Here is a 21,606-nt window from a genome sequence, read left to right as displayed (position 1 = left end):
GGAGTGTTGTCTGCAAAATTGATGATTGAGTTGGTGGCGTGCATTGCCACGCAGTCATGGGTTAACAAGGGAGTACAGGAGAAAGCTGAGAACGCACACTTGTGGGGCCCCAGTGTTGAGGATCAGCGGGGTGGAGATGTTACCTACCCTCACCACCCTTCAGGAAGTCAAGGACCCAGTTGCACAGGACGGGATCCAGACCCAGGGTCTCTAGCTTAATGACGAGTTTGGAGGGTACTATGGTGTTAAATGCTGAGCTGTCGTCGATGAACAGCATTCTTACATAGGTATTCCTCTTGTCCAGATGGGTTAGGTCAGTGTGATTGTGATTGCTTCTTCTGTGGACCTATTGGGGCGGTAAGCAAATTGGAGTGGGTCTAGGGTGTCAGGTAGGGTGGAGGTGAAATGGTCCTTGACCTGTCTCAAAGCACTTCATGAGGGATCATTACATAGTCGAGAAGAACTACTGAATATAAGAGCAGCGTCAACTCGCCATCAGTACGACCAAGAATGACTTTCGCGAAGCGGATCCTGTGTTCTGCCTTTCACCCAGGACAACGGAATGGATCCCAGCCGGCGACCCAAAAAACAACTTTGTAAAAGAGGGAAACGAAGCGGTCTTCTGGTCAGACTCCGGAGACGGGCACATCGAGCACCACTCCATAGCATACTTCTCACCAATGTCCAGTCTCTTGACAAGGTTGATGAAATCCGAGCAAGGGTATCATTCCAGAGGGACATCAGAGACTAACGTTCTTTGCTTCACGGAAACATGGCTCACTCGAGAGACGCTATCGGAGTCGGTGCAGCCAGCTGGTTTCTCCACGCATCGTGCTTTGAGAGACTAGTCAAGGACCATATCACCTCCACCCTACCTGACACCCTAGACCCACTCCAATTTGCTTACCGCCCAAATAGGTCCACAGACGAAGCAATCGCAATCACACTGCACACTGCCCTAACCCATCTGGACAAGAGGAATACCTATGTGAGAATGCTGTTCATCGACTACAGCTCAGCATTTAACAACATAGTAACCTCCAAACTCGTCATCAAGCTCGAGACCCTGGGTCTCGACCCCGCCCTGTGCAACTGGGTACTGGACTTCCTGACGGGCTGCCCCCAGATGGTGAGGGTAGGTAACATCTCCACCCCGCTGATCCTCAACACTGGGGCCCCACAAGGGTGCGTTCTGAGCCCTCTCCTGTACTCCCTGTTCACCCACGACTCACACTCAACGTCAACAAAACTAAAAAGATGATTGTGGACTTCAGGAAACAGCAGAGGGAACACCCCCATATCCACATCGATGGGACAGTAGTGGAAAGGGTAGTACGTTTTTTAAGTTCCTCGGCGTACACATCAGACTAACTGAATTGGTCCACCCACACAGACAGCATCGTGAAGGAGGCACAGCAGCGCCTCTTCAACCTCAGGAGGCTGAAGAAATTCGGCTTGTCAAACTTCTACAGATGCACAATTGAGAGCATCCTGTCGGGCTGTATCACCGCCTGGTATGGCAACTGCTCCGCCCACAGCCGTAAGGCTCTCCAGAGGGTAGTAAGGTCTGCACAATGCATCACCGGGGGCAAACTACCTGCCCTCCAGGACACCTACACCATCCGATGTTACAGGAAGGCCATAAAGATCATCAAGGACAACAACCACCCGAGCCACTGCCTGTTCACCCCGCTATCATCTAGAAGGCGAGATCAGTACAGGTGCATCAAAGCTGGGACCGAGAGACTGAAAAACAGCTTCTATCTCAAGGCCATCAGACTGTTAAAACTACTTGCAACCACCACGTACCCCTAGGGGTACCAACCCCCCCCTGCTCAACTGACACAGTGGCGCACAGAACGCAAAAATATTATTAGAAATATTTAACCTCCACACATTAACAAGTCCAATAGCTCAAATGAAAGATAAACAACTTGTTTATCTAGCCAGCAAGTCAGATTTCTAAAATATTTTACTGCGAAAACATAGCACATATTTATGTCAAACCACCACCGAAGACACACCGAAGACCAAGCTAATTTCCATAGCCAAATTCAACAAAATATGCAATCACCAAACGCAGGATTAAAATAAAAATAATTTCACTAACCTTTTGAAATCTTCATCAGATGACAGTAATATAACATGTTACACAGTACATTTGTTTTTTTCAATAATATGCCTATATATCCATAAATCTGTTTACAATGACGGCATGTTCAAAAAAATGCTACTCAAATGTCCGGAGAATAGCTCCAGCATATGCCGTCAGCTAACATGGAATACACAACAAACTTAGACTAAATATGCATGTTCTACATATATATAGAAAGATACACTTCTAAATGCAATCGCTGTGTTACATTTTTAATGTTACAGATTTCGTTCACTAGGCTATAATATGAGTCGGCGCTCAGGAATTAGCATTTTGGCTCCTCTACTTCGGAGTCCACAGAAACTCATAATAAACACATAAATATTCCCTTACCTTTGCTGTTCTTCCATCAGAAGACCTGGAAGGGTTTATACTTACCAAAAACAGCTTTAGTTTGGAAGTCTGTCTTTCGGTGATCAAACACGACACATTTCGGTTGAAATGCAGCCAAAAAGTCAAGTGGGTGTGCACCAAAATTACATATGTCGACTAAACTTGTCAAACTATGTTCAGAACACAGCGTTAGCATGTTATCTAGCTTCATAGCAATTCTCAGGACGATCAGAAACACACGAGTCGTTTAATCAATCTTAGAACAAAGACATCACCCGAGCAGAGCGCGCATGAGAGTAACCTGTTTTCTCGCGTGACCGAAAGGTTTCGGCCCGCCAAAACCGAACAGAAACGATTCTCACAATGAGAAGCCCCATTGAAAGCAGACATCGCGCTGAAGAGAGAGAAACTGTTCCCAGGACTGTAAGTGCTTGGGAAGGGTGGGGGTGATGACGTCAAAGTTGGGCCAACTTTTATGATGACAAGAGAGGGTTTGGGAGAATGAGTGCCCTGAGTTCTGCTTTACATAGAGACAATTTAAACGGTTTTAGAAGCTTTAGAGTTTTCTATTCAATAATAATTTTTATATGCATATATTAGCAATTTTTGACAGATTTTTTCTGTTTACTATGGGCACGCAATCACCCCAAAGGGGGCAGTAATCAGCCCTATCTTTAACAGGTTTTAAACAGCCACCACTAACTTTGAGTGGCTGCTGCCAACACACTGACTCAACTCCAGCCACTTTAATAATGGGAATTGATGTGAATTGATGTAAAATATATCACTAGCCACTTTAAACAATGCTACTTAATATAATGTTTACATACCCTACGTTATTCATCTCATATGCATACGTATATACTGTACTCTATCATCTACTGCATCTTTATGTAATACATGTATCACTAGCCACTTTAAATATGCCACTTTGTTTACATACTCATCTCATATGTATATACTGTACTCGATACCATCTACTGCATCTTGCCTATGCCGCTCTGTACCATCACTCATTCATATATCTTTATGTACATATACTTTATCCCTTTACACTTGTGTGTATAAGGTAGTAGTTTTGGAATTGTTAGTTAGATTACTCGTTGGTTATTACTGCATTGTCAGAACTAGAAGCGCAAGCATTTCGCTACACTCACATTAACATCTGCTAACCATGTGTATGTGACATAAATTTGATGGAAATGAGTGTGATAGTCGTTCAGCTCCGGTACCTTAGCTTTCTTGGGAACAGGAACAATGGTGGCCCTCATGAAGCATGTGGGAACAGCCGACTCGGATAGAGATTGATTGAATACGTCCGTAAACACACCAGCCAGCTGGTCTGTGCATTCTCTGAGGACGTGGCTAGGGAAACCGTCTGGGATGGCAGACTTGCGAGGGTTAACACGTTTAAATGTTTTACTCACGTTGGCTGCGGTGACAGAGTCCACAGGTTTTGGTAGTGGGCTGTGTCAGTGGCACTATTGTCCTCAAAGCCAGCAAAGGAGTTGGTCTGGGAGCAAGACATCGGCGTCTGCGACTGGGCTGGTTTTCTTTTTGTTGTCCGTGATTGACTGTAGACCTTGCCACAGGTCTTGTCTGAGCCGTTGAATTACGACTCGACTGTCTCTATACTGACGCTTAGCTTGTTTGATTGCCTTGCGGCGGGAATAGCTACACTGTTTGTATTTGGTTATTTTTCCGGTCGCCTTGCCATAATTAACTTTCATATCAACTTGTGAACTTTCATATGCCTTTTATTACAGACTTTGTATGTTCTGTCAATACAAATACACTGCTCAAAAAAATAAAGGGAACACTTAAACAACACAATGTAACTCCAAGTCAATCACACTTCTGCGAAATCAAGCTGTCCACTTAGGAAGCAACACTGATTATAAATTTCACATGCTGTTGTGCAAATGGAATAGACAACAGGTGTAAATTATAGGCAATTAGCAAGACACCCCCAAAAAAGGAGTGGTTCTGCAGGTGGTGACCAGAGACAACTTCTCAGTTCCTATGCTTCCTGGCTGATGTTTTGGTCACTTCTGAATGCTGGGAGTGCTTTACTCTAGTGGTAGCATGAGACGGAGTCTACAACCCACACAAGTGGCTCAGGTAGTGCAGCTCATCCAGGATGGCACATCAATGCAAGCTGTGGCAAGAAAGTTTGCTGTGTCTGTCAGCGTGGTGTCCAGAGCATGGAGGCACTACCTGGAGACAGGCCAGTACATCAGGAGACGTGGAGGAGGCCGTAGGAGGGCAACAACCCAGCAGCAGGACCTCTGCCTTTGTGCAAGGAGGAGCAGGAGGAGCACTGCCAGACCCCTGCAAAATGACCTCCAGCAAGCCACAAATGTACATGTCTGCTCAAACGGTCAGAAACAGACTCCATGAAGGGCCCGACGTTTACAGGTGGGGGTTGTGCTTAACGCCCAACACCGTGCATGACGTTTGGTATTTGCCAGAGAACACCAAGATTGGCAAATTCGCCACTGGTGCCCTGTGCTGTGCAGCAACCTTCTCACTAGCTATGACGGGCTTTCTCTTATGAGTGGGCTGGAAATGTCGATTTCAGACCACTCGTCTGTGAGCGCATAACTGATGAATTTACCAACACTCAACACCCATTGAACATGGCCGGTGTCAGTAAACGTTGGCAATAAAACATATTTTTGCCAGCCGAACCAGCTGTGCTAGGGCGATTGAACTGGTCAGTGAGCTGTTCTCTAATTTGTGTCTGGAAGTAGCTCGTCAAGGTTGGCCAGTTGGCTTGGGTGTTTGACCGCTGTTAGGTCAGAACGCTCGGCTCAACCCTACTCATCGGCAAGAGCTTCCAATGTGTGCCCTGAACTTTCCGAGACCGAAATGCTCTGAATTTACAAACGGACAATCTGACACCGCTTTGAGGTTGCCAACGCCCAGTTTACATTTACAAGCACACTCATAGTATAAACTGACTTTTATTCTTCATCTTTGGTTGTTTAGTACATTGCCTCACATGTGAATCCTTAGATGGGTGGGGCTTAAGCTTAAAAGGGTGTGAACGATGCTGAATGTGTGTTGACGAGCTCTCAGTAGGTACCAAATATTCAAGGGCCATTTTCTCAAATGTGAGGTTACAAGTTTATCAACTTTCAAAGCAGAATTACTTTCGCGTTCAACTATTGTATGATATACCATATTCTAGCTCTGTCTACTCTCATCCAATGTAAAAAATAAAAACCTTTTCAAATGTTGCTACATAAGACCGAATCAAGCCAGTTGGTCTCAAATGTTCGAATGCTTTTTACTCCTAAATGGATTCTAAGTATATCAACTTTTTAAAGAAGCATTACTTCCTGTTGTTTCCTCCAACTATGGTGTATGATATGCCATTTTGAAGCTCTGAGTACTTTTATCAAATGTTAAAACACCAATTCAAATTTTTGGTACATAAGACTGAAAAAAGATGATGGGTCACAAATGGCATCTAGAGAATCCCTATGGGAGAATGCTAGTTTTCTATACATCCTTCCAGCAAGAAAACGAGCCAGCGGATTGCAGTGCCATCTGAGCATTTAGGAAATTGAGTTCCCAACCAGTGTGCCAAATTTAATTATGTAACATGGAGAAATTAAGGGGAGAAAATACTCTAACATGCATTGCTGGCTCAACGTAATAGACACAACTAATGTAGATTTGTCTAATTATAGTTTTGTCATTGTATTCAGAATGGTGTCTATTGTCATGGTATATTGATGATATATTTTCTGTGTAGATGAGGCTCACCTGCTGGCATCTGTTCAGAATAAGCTGCTGGTGTTGGGGTTGCATAGCTCCAGCCTTTCATTGCTCTCCACTAGTCAGACACCTGTGTTCTGTGTGGATTATGACTGGAGAGACCAGAGGGTATACTGGGTCAGTCTGGAGGAGGAGAGCATCAAGTGGACTTCCATCAACACCGAGAACACAGGCACGCTGGTCAAAGGTTAGTACCCTAACCAAGGACAGGGTTAGTACCAAGTACAGTCTCAGCCCTACTGTCTACTAGATGTTTGCTAAAATAATGCTTTCTTTCTGTAGGTGTGAAGTCTGAGTCTATAGCTGTGGACTGGGTTGGCAGGAACCTGTACTGGCTGGATGGGCTGGCCAGTCAGATTCTGGCTGTGAGGCTGGGCACATCTACAGTAAAGTCTCAGAACTACATAGTGGTTCTGGATGAGGATCTGGAGCAGCCTCGCTCACTACTGCTGCTGCCACACAAAGGGTGGGTTCGGGTGTGAGGGCTGCTGCCGCCCAAAGGGTATACAAATTACTATATCTATCACTCTGTTTTTATAACACGACCCTGAAAAGTCCATTATCCCTCTGAAGAGTATGAATCAGGCTTTGAGGAGGTTTTGAGACTTAAAGCAAACTGTGTACAAGTTGTTTAAAGTACAATAGACCGCCATAGCTGTGTGCAGGAAAACCTTGATAGAGCATGGGTGGAATAGTGGTTAGAGCGTTGGACTAGTAACTGGAAGGTTGCAAGTTCAAATCCCCGAGCTGACAAGGTACAAATCTGTCATTCTGCCCCTGAACAGGCAGTTAACCCGCTGTATCTAGGCCGTCATTGAAAATAAGAAATTGTTCTTAACTGACTTGCCTAGTTAAATAAAGATAAAATAAATAGACGTTGTGGTGCTCATGTGAATTTCCATTTTTTGGGGGGGGACTTCAGGTCCATGCCTTCACTCACATAGTTTTTTGTTTTCAATTTCCATGATGTTTACACCGGAAGGTGATTATTCAACATATTATACAATACAAGTTAGGTAAAAGTAATCAATGAAAAATGGTAACAGAAATGATGGAGTTAAAATTTATTGAATATTAACAGCGGATTTTCTAGAGAGGTGAAAAAACAAACATTTAAGCCAATATGGAACTGAACAATTTGTTTTCCTTGTGGTTCTCGCTCATGAGTTGGAGTGTTGATTTGCAAATTTTCCTCTAATGGGGTATATGATGGTAGGGTGATTTGAATATAACTGAGCTTCAAACAATGCTTATAGACAACTATAATTCAATCCAATTAAAACTAAAATAGGCATATGGAATTTCACGCACTTTCTATAAAATCCACAAATAATCAAATAAAATTAATCATACAATGATTTAGCCCATAAATCATGACAAGTACAATATGTCCGAAAGGTGAAAATGAAACTAAATCCCTATATAAGTCTGTATAGTTCATTATATTTTTATTTACATTTATCTCCCCAATTTCATGGTATCCAATTGGTGGTTAGTCTTGTCTTAACTCATCGCTGCAACTCCCGTACGGACTCAGAGCAGTGAAGGTCGAGAGCCATGCATCCTCCGAAACCCAACCAAGCCACACTGCTTCTTGACACAATTCCCGCTTAACCCGGAAGCCAGCCACACCAATGCGTCAGCAGACACACTACTCTTGGCGACCGTGTCAGCGTGCATGCGTCCGGCCTGCCACAGGAGTCGCTAGAGCGCAATGGGACAAGACATCCCTGCCGGCCAAACCCTCCCCTAACTCGGACTATGCTGGGCGAATTGTGCGCTGCTGCGTGTGTCTACCGGTCGCAGCTGTGCTGCAACAGAGCTTGTTAAAATGTTTCATAATCAAAATGGCCTAATTCAGTCTTATGATAGGGTTAACCCTGACCCTTATGGTAGATGTGCAGGTCCCTCTGGCGCTTCCACCTGTTTAGAAGTTCGTATGAAAGTCTGTCCTATTTTTTTTTAACCTCACTCTGCTTGCTTGAGCCTGAAGGAAGACAGGTTTTTAATTTTATTATGTTGGTTGTAAAAACACTCCTCCCCCTTGTTTAATTGCTCTAGCCAGTATTCAGAACTTCAATGTCCTCAAAGGCAATTAATTTTGCAGCATTCATAAAACATGTCACATGTGAAAGGGAAGCTGCCACACAAAGGTGGGTGAGGGGACAAGGTGTTAAAATAAAGCTTCAGTAGAATATAATAAAGCATAAACTCGTCTGAAGTTGTGGACTGTAGGACAGATTTTGGTAGACTGATAGCTGTAGGCCACCCTGTTCCTGGAGTGCTGCAGCTACTGCAGGATTTTGTCCCAACTGAGCTAATTAATCAGCTTAGTAATGATTGCCTAAATTCAACACACTTGGTCTTCCAGGTTGGTTAAATGAAAAACTTGACGTTCCTTGGGCACTCCAGAACCAGGGTTGCCTACCCCTGATGTTGACTAATCGTTGTTCTTTCTCTCCCAGGTTGATGTATTGGTCAGAGGTTGGTAGCAATCCCCAGATAGAGCGGTCAGGGATGGATGGCTCTGAGAGGAAGGTGGTGTTGACTCGTGGTCTCAGCTGGCCAGTCTCTCTCTCTGTGGACACTCTCACTGACCGAATCTACTGGGCAGATGAAAAACTGCAGTGCATCGGCTCTGTATCCCTGGAAGGACACAATGTCAGGGTAACACTGCAGCTAACATGAATTATGGTTATACTCTTTACAGTAAACATGGAATGTCTAGATATTAACTTTACTGTAAACATGGAATATAACTGGTTAAGACAGTTCTTTTTGCTCTTGTCTGTCTTCACAAAAGCTTCTGCAGCTGACTGAAATGCCCAGTCCATTCTCTGTAATGGTTTTCAATGACATGGTATACTGGTCTGACACCAAGAGGAGAACTATTCAAGTATCCCACAAGAACACGGGCAAGAACCGCAAAGTTTTACTCAAAAGACCTGGACAGCCTTTTGGCATCAGGGTAAGGCTTTAGCCGAGGATTGGGGTTAAGGGCATGGGTTCAACCCTTATAATCAGTGGTAGTGGTCATGATGTTGCCCTTCTCTCCCTCTGTCTTGAAGTGTCTCTCGGTCTCTCAATTCAATTTAAGGGCTTTATTGGCATGGCAAACGAATGTAGATAATAAACAATATTGAAACAATACTAATTTACAGGGAACATGAATCACAAAAGCTCCAAGAAAAGTGACCTTTCAAGTGTCATGTGCAAATAGTTAAAGTACAAAGGGGAAAATAAACCAACAGAAATATAAGTGTTATTTACAATGGTCTTTGTTCTTCACTGGTTGCCCTTTTTCTTGTGGCTTCTGTGATTGCGCACCGTATTTCACTATATATATATATCAACAATATATCAACTCCCTCTCCCATCTATCTCGCTCTATATATATATATATATATATATATAGCGAGATAGATGGGAGAGAGTTGATCAAAATTGGATTTGCTTTCGAATTCGTTGTGGATCTGTGTAGTCTGACGGAAATATGTGACACTAACATGGTCATACATTTGGCATCAGGTTAGGAAGTGCAACTCAGTTTACACCTCATTTTGGGTTAGGGTGTGCACATAGCCTGTCTTTTGAGAGCAAGGTCTGCCTTCGGCGGCCTTTCTCAATCGTAAAGCTATGCTCACTGAGTCTGTACAAGATTTTCTTAATTTTGGGTCAGTCACAGTGGTCAGGTATTCTGCCACTGTCTACTCTCTGTTTTAAGGCCAAATAGCATTCTAGCTTGCTGGTTTTTTGTAATTTCTTTCCAGTGTGTCAAGAATTTTTTTTTTTCTCATGATTTGGTTGGGTCTAATTGTGTTGCTGTCCTAGGGCTCTGGTCTGTTTGAACTAAGCCCCAGGACCAGCTTGCTTAGGTGACTCTACTCCAGGTTCATCTCTCTGTAGGTGATGACTTTGTGGAAGGTTTGGGTATTGCTTCCTTTTTGGTGGTTGTAGGTTATTTTCTGGATTTTGATAATTAGCGGTATCGACCGAATTCTGCTCTGCATGCATTATTTGGTGTTTTCTGCTGTACATAGAGGATATTTTTGCAGAAATCTGCATGCAGTTTCTCAATTTGGTTTTTGTCCCATTTTTGTGATTTCTTGGGTTAGGGTTAGCAGCTGTCTTCATCGACCTTGCCAAGGCTTTCGACTCTGTCAATCACCATATTCTTATCGGCAGACTCAGTAGCCTCGGTTTTTCTGATGACTGCCTTGCCTGGTTCACCAACTACTTTGCAGACCGAGTTCAGTGTGTCAAATCGGAGGGCATGCTGTCCAGTCCTCTGGCAGTCTCTATGGGGGTGCCACAGGGTTCAATTCTCGGGCCGACTCGTTTCTCTGTATATATCAATGATGTTGCCATTGCTGTGGGCGATTCCCTGATCCACCTCTATGGATCAGGGAATCGACGACACCATTCTGTATACTTCCGGCCCGTCCTTGGACACTGTGCTATCTAACCTCCAAACGAGCTTCAATGCCATACAATGCCATACTCCTTCCGTGGCCTCCAACTGCTCTTAAATGCTAGTAAAACCAAATGCATGCTTTTCAACCGTTCGCTGCCTGCACCGCACGCCAGACTAGCATCACCACCCTGGATGGTTCCGACCTTGAATATGTGGACATCTATTAAGTAACTAGGTGTCTGGCTAGACTGTAAACTCTCCTTCCAGACTCATATCAAACATCTCCAATCGAAAATCAAATCTAGAGTCTGCTTTCCATTCCGCAACAAAGCCTCCTTCACTCACGCCGCCAAACTTACCCTAGTAAAACTGACTATCCTACCGATCCTCGACTTCGATGTCATTTACAAAATAGCTTCCAATACTCTACTCAGCAAACTGGATGCAGTTTATCACAGTGCCATCCGTTTTGTTACTAAAGCACCTTATACCACCCACCACTGCGACCTGTATGCTCTAGTCGGCTGGCCCTCGCTACATATTCATCGCCAGACCCACTGGCTCAAAGTCATCTACAAGTCCATGCTAGGTAAAGCTCCGCCTTATCTCAGTTCACTGGTCACGATGGCAACACCCACCCGTAGCACGTGCTCCAGCAGGTGTATCTCACTGATCATCCCTAAAGCCAACACCTCATTTGGCCACCTTTCGTTCCAGTTCTCTGCTGCCTGTGACTGGAACGAATTGCAAAAATCGCTGAAGTTGGAGACTTATCTCCCTCACCAACTTCAAACATCTGCTATCTGAGCAGCTAACCGATTGCTGCAGCTTTACATAGTCTATCGGTAAATATCCCACCCAATTTTACCTACCTCATCCCCATACAGTTAATATTTATTTACTTTTCTGCTCTTTTGCACACCAATATCTCTACCTGTACATGACCATCTGATCATTTATCACTCCAGTGTTAATCTGCAAAATTGTAATTATCTGCCTACCTCCTTCCTTTTGTACACAATGTATATACTTTTTTTCTGTGTTATTGACTTGTTAATTGTTTACTCCATGTGTAACTCTATTGTTGTCTGTTCACACTGCTATGCTTTCTTGGCCAGGTCGCAGTTGCAAATGGGAACTTGTTCTCAACTAGCCTACCTGGTTAAATAAAGGTGAAATAAAAAAAATAACTGTTCAGGGAAGTCAGGAACCAATACACGTAGTCACTCAGGAAAGCAAAGGTTTGTTTTTTCAAGCAGAAATTTGCATCCTGTAGCTCTAACTCCAAAAAGTACTGGGACACTGTAAAGTCCATGGAGAGTAAGAGCACCTCTGTTGATGAATAAGTATATGAGAAACGAGACCAAGTCGAGACGCTGGACAAGGCGGATACGGTATAGTAAAGGCCGTTTATTCAAGAGTAATGATATCTGGCAATTACGTGCACGGCTCCGTTTCGTCAAGTTCTCAAGCGAACCATTGGAAAAAGAGAGCCCGGTCACAATCGTACAGTTCATTTTATACATTGAAATGACGTAGGTAGATTCTGGTAGTCCTGGCTCCTGGTAGGTTGTTCGTAGATAGACAGTCTCCTCCAGCCTGGTGTCAGTATCCCATTGGTTCTCGACAGAGTTCTTTGTCTTTGGAGCCCATCCAGAAGGGGAGGGGCTGCGTGTGTGTAGGTGTGTGCGTTCCTGTCTGGCCCTACCATGTTTTACTGTGAAAATACATTGCTATATGTTGTCTCAATTATAGCAATGCAATAGCAGTAAGCTGGTCATTTGCATAGGAAATAGCACTTCATTACACCTCCCAGCTGCCCACTGCACTGAGACTAGGTAACACTGTCACCACCAATAAATCCACAATCGAGAATTTCAATAAGCATTTCTCTATGGCTGGCCATGCTTTCCTCCCGGCTACCTCAGTCCCGGCCAACAGCTCCGCACCCCCCGCAGCTACTTGCCCAAGCCTCCCCAGCTTCTTTACCAAAATAGCAGATGTTCTGAAAGAGCTGCAAAACCTGGACCTGTACAAATCAGCTGGGCTAGACAATCTGGACCCTCTCCCTAAAATTATCAGCCAAAGTTGTTGCAACCCCTATTACTAGCCTGTTCAATCTCTTCCGTCTCGTCTGAGATACCCGAAGATTGGAAAGCTGCTGCGTTCATCCCCCTCTTCAAAGGGGGAGACACTACACCCAAACTGTTATAGACCTATATCAATTCTGCCCTGACTTTCTAAAATCTTAGTTGTGTTAACAAACAGATCACCAACCATCTTGTATCCCACCATACCTTCTCCGCTATGCAATCTGGTTCCCGAGCTGGTCATGGGTGCACCTCCGCCATGCTCAAGGTCCTAAACGATGTCATAACCGCCATCGATAAAAGACTGTGCAGTCTTCATTGACCTGGCCAAGGCTTTCGACTCTGTCAATCACCACACTCTTATCGGCAGACTCAACCGTCTTGGCTTCTCAAATGACTGCCTCGCCTGGTTCAACAACTACTTCTCAGATAGTTCAGTGTGTCAAATCGGAGGGCCTGTTGTCTGGACCTCTGGCAGTCTTTGGGGGTGCCGCAGGGTTCAGTTCTTGGGCCGACTTCTTTTTCTGTAAATATCAATGTCGCTCTTGCTGCTGGTGATTCTCTAATCCACCTCTATGCAGACGACACCATTCTGTATAAATCTGGCCCTTTGGACACTGCTAAAACCCCTCCAAACAAGATTCAATTCCATACACCAGTCCATCCGAGGCCTCCAAGTGCTTGTAAATGCAAGTGAAACTAAGCGCATGCTCTTCAACTAATTTCTGCTCGCACTCTCCCGCCCGACTAGCAAAACTACTCTGGACGGTTCTGACTTAAAATATTTGTATTTATTTATTTGACCTTTATTTAACCTGGCAAGTCAGTTAAGAACAAATTCTTATTTTCAATGACTGCCTAGGAACAGTGGGTTAACTGCCTGTTCAGGGGCAGAATGACATTTGTACCTTGTCAGCTCGGGGGTTTGAACTTGCAACCTTCCGGTTACTGGTCCAACAGTCTAACCACTAGGCTACCCTGCCGCCCCAATATGTGGGCAACTACATAAACCTAGGTTTCTGGTCAGACTCTCCTTGCAGACTCACATTAAGCATCTCTCATCCCAAATTAAATCTATATTCGGCTTCCTATTTCGCAACAAAACCTCCTTCACTCATGCTGCCAAACATACCCTCGTAAAACTGACCATCCCTACCAATCCTTGACTTCGGGGATGTCATCTATAAAATAGCCTCCAACACTCTACTCAGCAAACTGGATGCAGTCTTATCAGTGCCATCTGTTTTGTCACCAAAGCCCCATACACTACCCACCACTGCGACCTGCACGCTCTCGTTGGCTGGCCCTCACTACATATTCGTCACCAAACCCACTGGCTCCAAGTCATCGAAGTCTGCTAGGTAAAGTCCTGCCTTTTCTCGGCTCACGGGTCACCATAGCATCACCCACCCGTAGCATGCGCTCCAGCAGGTATATTTCACTGGTCATCCCCAAAGCCAACACTTCCTTTTCTTTTCCTTCCAGTTCTCTGCTGCCAATGATGGGAATGAATTGCAAAAATCACTGAAGCTGGAGTCATCTTCCTTTATGACTTTAAGCATTAGCTGTCAGAGCAGTTTACCGATCACTGTACCTGTCATAGCCAATCTGTAAATAGCACACCCAACTACCTTACCCTCTTGTGTGTTTGCACCCCAGTATTTCTACTTGCACATCATCTGCACATCCATCACTCCAGTGTTATGCTAAATTGTAATTATTTTGCCTCTGGCCTGTTTATGGACTTACCTCTAATCTTCTACACTCTTCTAAATTTGCACTGAACATTTTTCTATTGTTATTGACTATGTTTAACTTAGATTTTTTTTGCACTTCTTTGGTCTCAACTGGCCTACATGGTTAAATAAAGGTGTACAAAAAAGAATGAAGTTGCTTATGTTCCCGTGTTTATAATGGTCAGTAAAAAGTATCTCTCTCTCGTGCTGTCTGTGTAGATTATGCACCCCCTCCGGCAGACCAACGTGTCCAGCCCCTGTGAGAAGCTCCAGTGTTCCCACATCTGTCTCTTGGCTCCAGGACTGTCTACAGGCCCCAGGGCTGGGTCTATGGGACCCAAAGCTGTGTGTAGATGTGCAGCAGGGCTTCTCCTGGCTGGGGACGGCCTCACCTGCTCCACCCTTGTAGACACCACCTTCCTCTTGCTCCTCTCTCCTACTGCAGTTACACAGGTATGTGACTCTCCAACTACAGTCGGTCATGTAGGACAGTATAGTGATCTGTGATTTTACCTAAACCTAACTGTTGGTCAGATAGCCTCCACCTATAGATGACTCTAGATTAATTTTTCTGCTCGCATCTTTCTGTTCAGATATACCTTAGCACCATCCATAATGGTGTGGGGTTGAAGCGGTTGCCTGAGCACCATATATGGTCTCTGCCGTGGGTGCACCAGGCCTCGGGGCTGGATTTGGCTGTACAGGAGAGGAATTTATACCTGGCTGATGCTGCCCAGGGCTCAGTCGATCTCCTGAAACTGAGTAGCTCAGGCCTGACACCAGACAGCAGAGTCCTGAATCTCCAGGATGATACAGTGATGGCTCTGGCTGTGGACTGGGTCACACTTAACTTGTACTGGAGCAGCAGGAAGCAGCCTGATCTACATGTCACCTCCACCAGGGGGCAGCACACCGCACCTCTACTCCAGCTAGGCCTTCAGGGAACCACCTCCATTGCCCTGCACCCCCCCACAGGACGCCTGTGCTTCACGGCCTTGGGCCAGGTGAATGTGAGGAGCCTGCCGCAGGTGGACTGTGCCTTCATGGATGGACGTAGTCAGAAGCTGCTCTGGAGGAAGGCTGTGATGCCAACCTCCCTTCTGTTCTCCAACAACGGCACTCAGCTGTATTGGGCTGACATAGGTGAGACTGTAACCTGTACTAAGCTGATTTGGGTGAGATTATAATCAAATCCAAATCAAATCAAATTTATTTATATAGACCTTCGTACATCAGCTGATATCTCAAAGTGCTGTACAGAAAGCCAGCCTAAAACCCCAAACAGCAAGCAATGCAGGTGTAGAAGCACGGTGGCTAGGAAAAACTCCCTAGAAAGGCCAAAACCTAGGAAGAAACCAGGCTATGTGGGGTGGCCAGTCCTCTTCTGGCTGTGCCGGGTGGAGATTATAACAGAACATGGACAAGATGTTCAAATGTTCATAAATGACCAGCATGGTCCAATAATAAGGCAGAACAGTAGAAACTGGAGCAGCAGCACGGCCAGGTGGACTGGGGACAGCAAGGAGTCATCATGTCAGGTAGTCCTGAGGCATGGCCCTAGGGTTCAGGGTCCTCCGAGAGAGAAAGAGAATTAGAGAGCAAATATAAAATTCACGCAGGACACCGACTAGGACAGGAGAAGTACTCCAAATATAACAAACTGACCCTAGCCCCCCAACACAAACTACTGCAGCATAAATACTGGAGACTGAGACAGGAGGGGTCAGGAGACACTGTGGCACCATCCGAGGACACCCCCGGACAGGGCCAAACAGGAAGGCGCGCCAACCCAGTCAGAGACAGCAAGGGCGGTTTGTTGCTCCAGAGCCTTTCCGTTCACCTTCCCACTCCTGGGCCAGACTACACTCAATCATATGACCCACTGAAGAGATGAGTCTTCAGTAAAGACCTAAAGGTTGAGACCGAGTTTGCGTCTCTTACATGGGTAGGTAGACCATTCCATAAAAATGGAGCTCTATAGGAGAAAGCCCTGCCTCCAGCTGTTTGCTTAGGAATTCTAAGGACAATTAGGAGGCCTGCGTCTTGTGACCGTAGGGTATGTGTAGGTATGTACGGCAGGACCAAATCAGAGAGAGAGGTAGGCGCAAGCCCATGTAATGCTTTGTAGGTTAGCAGTAAAACCTTGAAATCAGCCCTTGCCTTGACAGGAAGCCAGTGTAGGGAGGCTAGCACTGGAGTAATATGATCAAATTTTTGGGTTCTAGTCAGGATTCTAGCAGCCGTATTTAGTGCTTTATCCGGGTAGCCGGAAAGAGATTATAACCTGTACTAACTGGCCCGACCTAGATTATTATGGCACTTTATAAGCAATGTGGAATACCTCATTGGGATGAATTGATTTCCCCAGACTTCCTGTCCTCAGTGAAAACATGTCCCTTGTTGCAGGTGCTGGAGTGATCGACTCCATTCTTCTGGATGGTTCTGGATATAAACAGTTTAAAGCAGATCCCGGCCTCATGTCCTTCACACTGGCTGAGAACGTCCTCCTGTGGAGCAGCCTGGATAAAGGTATGGTACACCTCACACCACTAATCCACACCCACCCCTAAACCCTAGATCAAACACAGTTCTACGCCTCACTAATCCACACCTTATACAGCTCTACACCTCACTAATCCACACCGTACACCCATAAGCCCTAGATCAAACACAGCTCTATCGCTGCACCGGAAAAAAATACCTCACTTATTCTTTGGAAGAGGGGGATAGAGTGCGGTCTGAAACCATTAGTTGCGTCTGGACAGCCTCTGCCGCTGTGTCAATGCGGTGCTGATGAAGCACTCATGCAGTGTGCCAGAGCACTTCTTCGGGAGGAATGGTAATTTATATTAATACATGTTAATTGATGCAAATAAAGGTTGCTTCTCTACCAACCACCACGGAAGTGCAATCATGGTCTCATATTCGCAGATGTAGGAAATATCCCTGTTATGCTTGAATTCCACCCAAAAACCAACGAGGAAGTCTGAGCGGTTGTATGAATCCAAGCAAAGCGCTTAAACTTGCCAGCTCGCTCTTAATTTCGATTCAATACCACTGGCGTAAGTGTGGGGTCTGAACTGTGGGTAACCTCCCCGGCACCACTAATTGGTTGAAACAAGTAAAGGGACTAGACAGCTACACTGGGGAATGCCTGATTTCTATCTGGATTATATTAGAGGCTTCCATTAAATAACACCCTCTGGCTCTGCCTCTCTGTTGTAGGTGTGACTAGAATCTGGTTCAGTGATGGATTTCAGCCCAAGCAGCTGTGGTTTGAGGTCAATACCAATGTAGTGGCACTGAGGGTTTACAGCAAGACCAGTCAGAAAGGTGAGTGTCCACCACGGCCCAGTGAATGTGTCACTGTTAGGTGACGTTATAATGCTGTCACTGCAGTTAGGTGGCGGTATAACGGTGTCACTGTGCAGAGACACGGAACAAGCGCACTTCCTCTGCGTGTAGTGTTTTTGGAGGTAAGTAGTGTCACATCTAGCTCTGCCAATGGTCTAACCAACTCTACTCTGTCCGCTCTGTCCCAGGAACAAACAGCTGCTCAGAGCGGAACGGAGGCTGCAGTCAGCTGTGCCTGGCCTACCCAGGGGGGCGTAGCTGCCGATGTGGACGTGGTTACCAACCTGTCGACACCAAAACTTGTAGCCCCTTCCCCTCCCTCCAGTGTCCAGAGGGCAGCAGGGCCTGTAGCGACGGCAGCAGGTGCCTCCCCCTCAATAAGTTCTGTAACCACCAAACCGACTGCCTCGACCATTCAGACGAGATCAAATGTGAGTAACCCCAACCCCGTCTGCCCTGCCTCACATAAAGAATTAGTGAATTGACTACCCCTGACTCACCCATAGAAATGCAGTGAAAAGACTGTACACCTAACTCGCCCATAGAAATTAAGTGAACAGATTATACCCCCTGACTCACATAGAAATAGACTGTCCAGGTTGGCTGACAAATTCACAAAAATGATGCTCGAATCGATGTGGCCGAAAGGTGTGCGTTATGGGTTCAGATAGCTAGTAACAATGACAAGAAGCTGCTCATTGCATCTTATTTTCTGGTGTTTTCACTGATGTCCGATCTATGCTAATATGGAGAGAAAGTTATAGATAGCTAACCAACAATAGTAACAATGTATTTAAGATCTCATTATGCCTTCATAACAATGGAGCTGTTCTATTAATCACCCATATCGTGTGTGAGCTCCGTTGTGTTCAGTATCAGCAGGAATGAGACACTACACCACTACATGACAACTTGTTTGGTTAGAATTACAGCTCTGGTTTGCTGCTTTGTAATTACATGCACAATACAACACTTCATCTTACTTTCAACATCAATTTGAAGCTTTTTTTCTGCATGTACAGTGCCTTCAAAGTATTCATACCCCTTATTATTCCACATTTTGTTGTTACAGCCTGAATTCAAAATGTATTAAATGTCTTTTCTCACATCTTTCACAATACCCCATAATAATAAAGTGAAAACATGTTATTAGAAATGTTTGCAAATTTAATTGGAAATGAAACAGTTTTAATTTGCATAACTATTTACACCACTGAGTCAACTTTGAAGATGCACCTTTGGTAGTGATTAAAACAGTCTTTCTGGCTAAGTCTCAAAGAGCATTGGATTGTATAATATTTTATTTATTTAATTTTATTATTTTCACATTTCTTCAAGCTCTGTAAAATTGTTTTTTAGTCATTGCCAGACAAACATATTTTTCAGGTATTGTCATAGATTTTCAGTAGAGTGAAGTCAAAACTAACTTGGCCACGCAGGAACATTCAGTGTTTTCTTGGTAAACAACTCGTGATGTGTTTTAGGTTATTGTCCTACTAATGCTGAATTCATCTTTGTTTGGTGGGAAACAGACAATCAGGTTTTCCTGTAAGATTTGACCTGTGCTTAGCACCATTAAATGTATTTTATTCTGAATACACTTACTGCACACAGTGAAATGTTTTTTTATTCATTAACTTATTTAGTCTTGCCATAACAAATGGGTTGAATACTTTTATTCAGGCTGAAAACAGAACAAACTGCAAAATGTCAAGGTGTGAACTTTCTGAAGTAAATGGGTCCAATGTGACATTGTAACAAAAATATGGATGTATGCAGTTCCACGTGTACTTGGAGGAATAAAAGTTACATTTATGCAAATTAGCCCATAACTGAAATTCATACAGACATTGGCATGTCAAATTCAAGAACTTTCAGGCACTCAATTGCAGTTTAAGGATCTCAATGTTATAAAATAGTATTTATATAGAGTAGTTGTACATATATATCCTAATATAAAAAACCCATCCACCCACAAAGTGTATGGAAAAAGTAGGCTATTACAAACTTTTTTTCCTTGATTTTCTAATTATTGCATTCTAAAATGTGAGAATAATGTGGACATTGATGTTTCTGTAGCCTATGTGGCCAACACAGGCACACATAATAAACCATGAATCTCACCATCAGTTTTTATTACAGTGACCTAAAACTAGCCAACTTAGTTTAACTTATTGATAGTTAGTCTTGTCTCATCGCTGCAACTCCCTTACGAACTCGAGCGCCATGCGTTCTCCGACACAACCCAGCCATGCTGCACTGCTTCTTGACACACCTGCTTAACCCGAAAGCCAGCAGCACCAATGTGTCAGAGGAAACACCGTACATCTGGTCGCCGTGTCAGTGTGCATTGCTCCTGGCACTAGAGCGCAATGAGACAGGAAAATCCCACAAGGATCTCTAGTGGCACAGCTAGCTCTGGGATGTAGTGCCTTAGACCACAGCCATTCGGGAGGCCAGGTTTATTTTTTTGAATGCTAGGATGTGTATGGAAGCCAAGTTGAAGCCAACATTAATGTCATCCTCATACTAACAACGTGGTTTTACTGTAACAGAGTAGCGCAACGCCATTCAATTGAAGCGGCGGGAACCAAACAGATCAAAAATGAAATCACGAGAATTATAAGAGAGCATGAGAACTACCAACACGCTCTTCGTTGCTGATGTAAGACCTTTAACCAGGTCAACATTCACAATGCCACAGGGCCAGATGGTTTACCAGGACGTGTACTCCAAGCATGAACTGACCAATTGGCAGATCCTCAAAAGGTTTTACAGCTGCACCATCGAGTGCCTGTTATGGCAACTGCTTGGCCTCCGACCGCAAGGCATTACAGAGGGTAGTGCATACGGCCCAGTACATCACTGGGGTCAAGCTTCCTGCCATCCAGGACCTCTATACCAGGCGGTGTCAGAGGAAGGCCCTACAAATTGTCAGACTCCAGCCACCCTAGTCAGACTGTTCTCTCTGCTACTACACGGCAAGCGGTACCAGAGCACCAAGTCTAGGTCCAAAAGGCTTCTCTTCTCTACCACCAAGCCAAAAGACTCCTGAACAGCTAATCAAGGGCTACCCAGACCCCTCCTTTTACGCTAGAAAAAGGAATCTGGTTGATATCCCTTTAAATGGGCAATAGGGATGCATAAGAACAGAGGTTTCAAAAACAGGGGCACTTCCTGATTGGATTTTCCTCAGGTTTTAGCCTGCAATATCAGTTCTGTTTAACTCACAGACAACATTTTTACAGTTTTGGAAACTTTAGTGGTTTCTATCCTAATCTGTCAATTATATGCATATTCCAGTATCTGGTCCTGAGAAATAGGCTGTTTACTTTGGGAACGTTATTTTTCCAAACATAAAAAGTGCCCCCTAGCTTCAAGAGGTTAAAGGACAAATCCACAGCTGAAATGGTAACAAAATGGACACCCCGCCTCTGTTTTGGTAAAAAGCTGAGGGATGGGGCTGGAGAAATGTAACTACATTCAGATAAAAATTGTTAATTTTATTTCACCAGGTAAGTTAGTTGAGAACAAGTTCTCATTTACAGCTGCGACCTGGCTAAAGCAAAGCAGTGCGACAAACAGTTACATGGAATAAACAAGAGTACAGTCAATAACACAATAGGAAAAAAATCAAGCCCAGATAGTGTGTGCAAATAGCATGAGGAGGTAAGGCAATAAATAGGCCATAGTAGCAAAGTAATACAATTTAGCAGATTAATGCTGGAGTGATAGATG

At 44.5% G+C, this 21,606-nt stretch overlaps 1 protein-coding gene across 2 annotated transcripts in view; it reads left to right on the top strand.

Moving 5' to 3' along the window:
* The window catches only part of LOC112240156 (low-density lipoprotein receptor-related protein 2-like), an 88,090-nt gene extending 69,218 nt beyond the window's left edge, over window positions 1-18,872 (top strand). The window contains exons 28-36 of one of the 2 annotated variants that reach the window (XM_042315200.1): window positions 6,252-6,461; window positions 6,557-6,740; window positions 8,740-8,941; window positions 9,078-9,242; window positions 14,734-14,967; window positions 15,108-15,657; window positions 16,921-17,043; window positions 17,740-17,847; window positions 18,057-18,872. In XM_042315200.1, the coding sequence (XP_042171134.1) occupies window positions 6,252-6,461; window positions 6,557-6,740; window positions 8,740-8,941; window positions 9,078-9,242; window positions 14,734-14,967; window positions 15,108-15,657; window positions 16,921-17,043; window positions 17,740-17,847; window positions 18,057-18,307 (2,027 nt within the window). In that variant the 3' untranslated portion in view covers window positions 18,308-18,872. The remainder of the gene's footprint in view (window positions 1-6,251; window positions 6,462-6,556; window positions 6,741-8,739; window positions 8,942-9,077; window positions 9,243-14,733; window positions 14,968-15,107; window positions 15,658-16,920; window positions 17,044-17,739; window positions 17,848-18,056) is intronic. The other variant, XM_042315199.1, reaches the window with a different exon arrangement.
* Window positions 18,873-21,606: the final 2,734 nt, after the last annotated feature.

The sequence above is a fragment of the Oncorhynchus tshawytscha genome, unplaced genomic scaffold (assembly GCF_018296145.1).
Source record: "Oncorhynchus tshawytscha isolate Ot180627B unplaced genomic scaffold, Otsh_v2.0 Un_contig_6771_pilon_pilon, whole genome shotgun sequence".
NCBI classification, from domain to species: Eukaryota; Metazoa; Chordata; class Actinopteri; order Salmoniformes; family Salmonidae; genus Oncorhynchus; species Oncorhynchus tshawytscha.
This window is presented reverse-complemented; position numbering and strand designations above follow the sequence as displayed.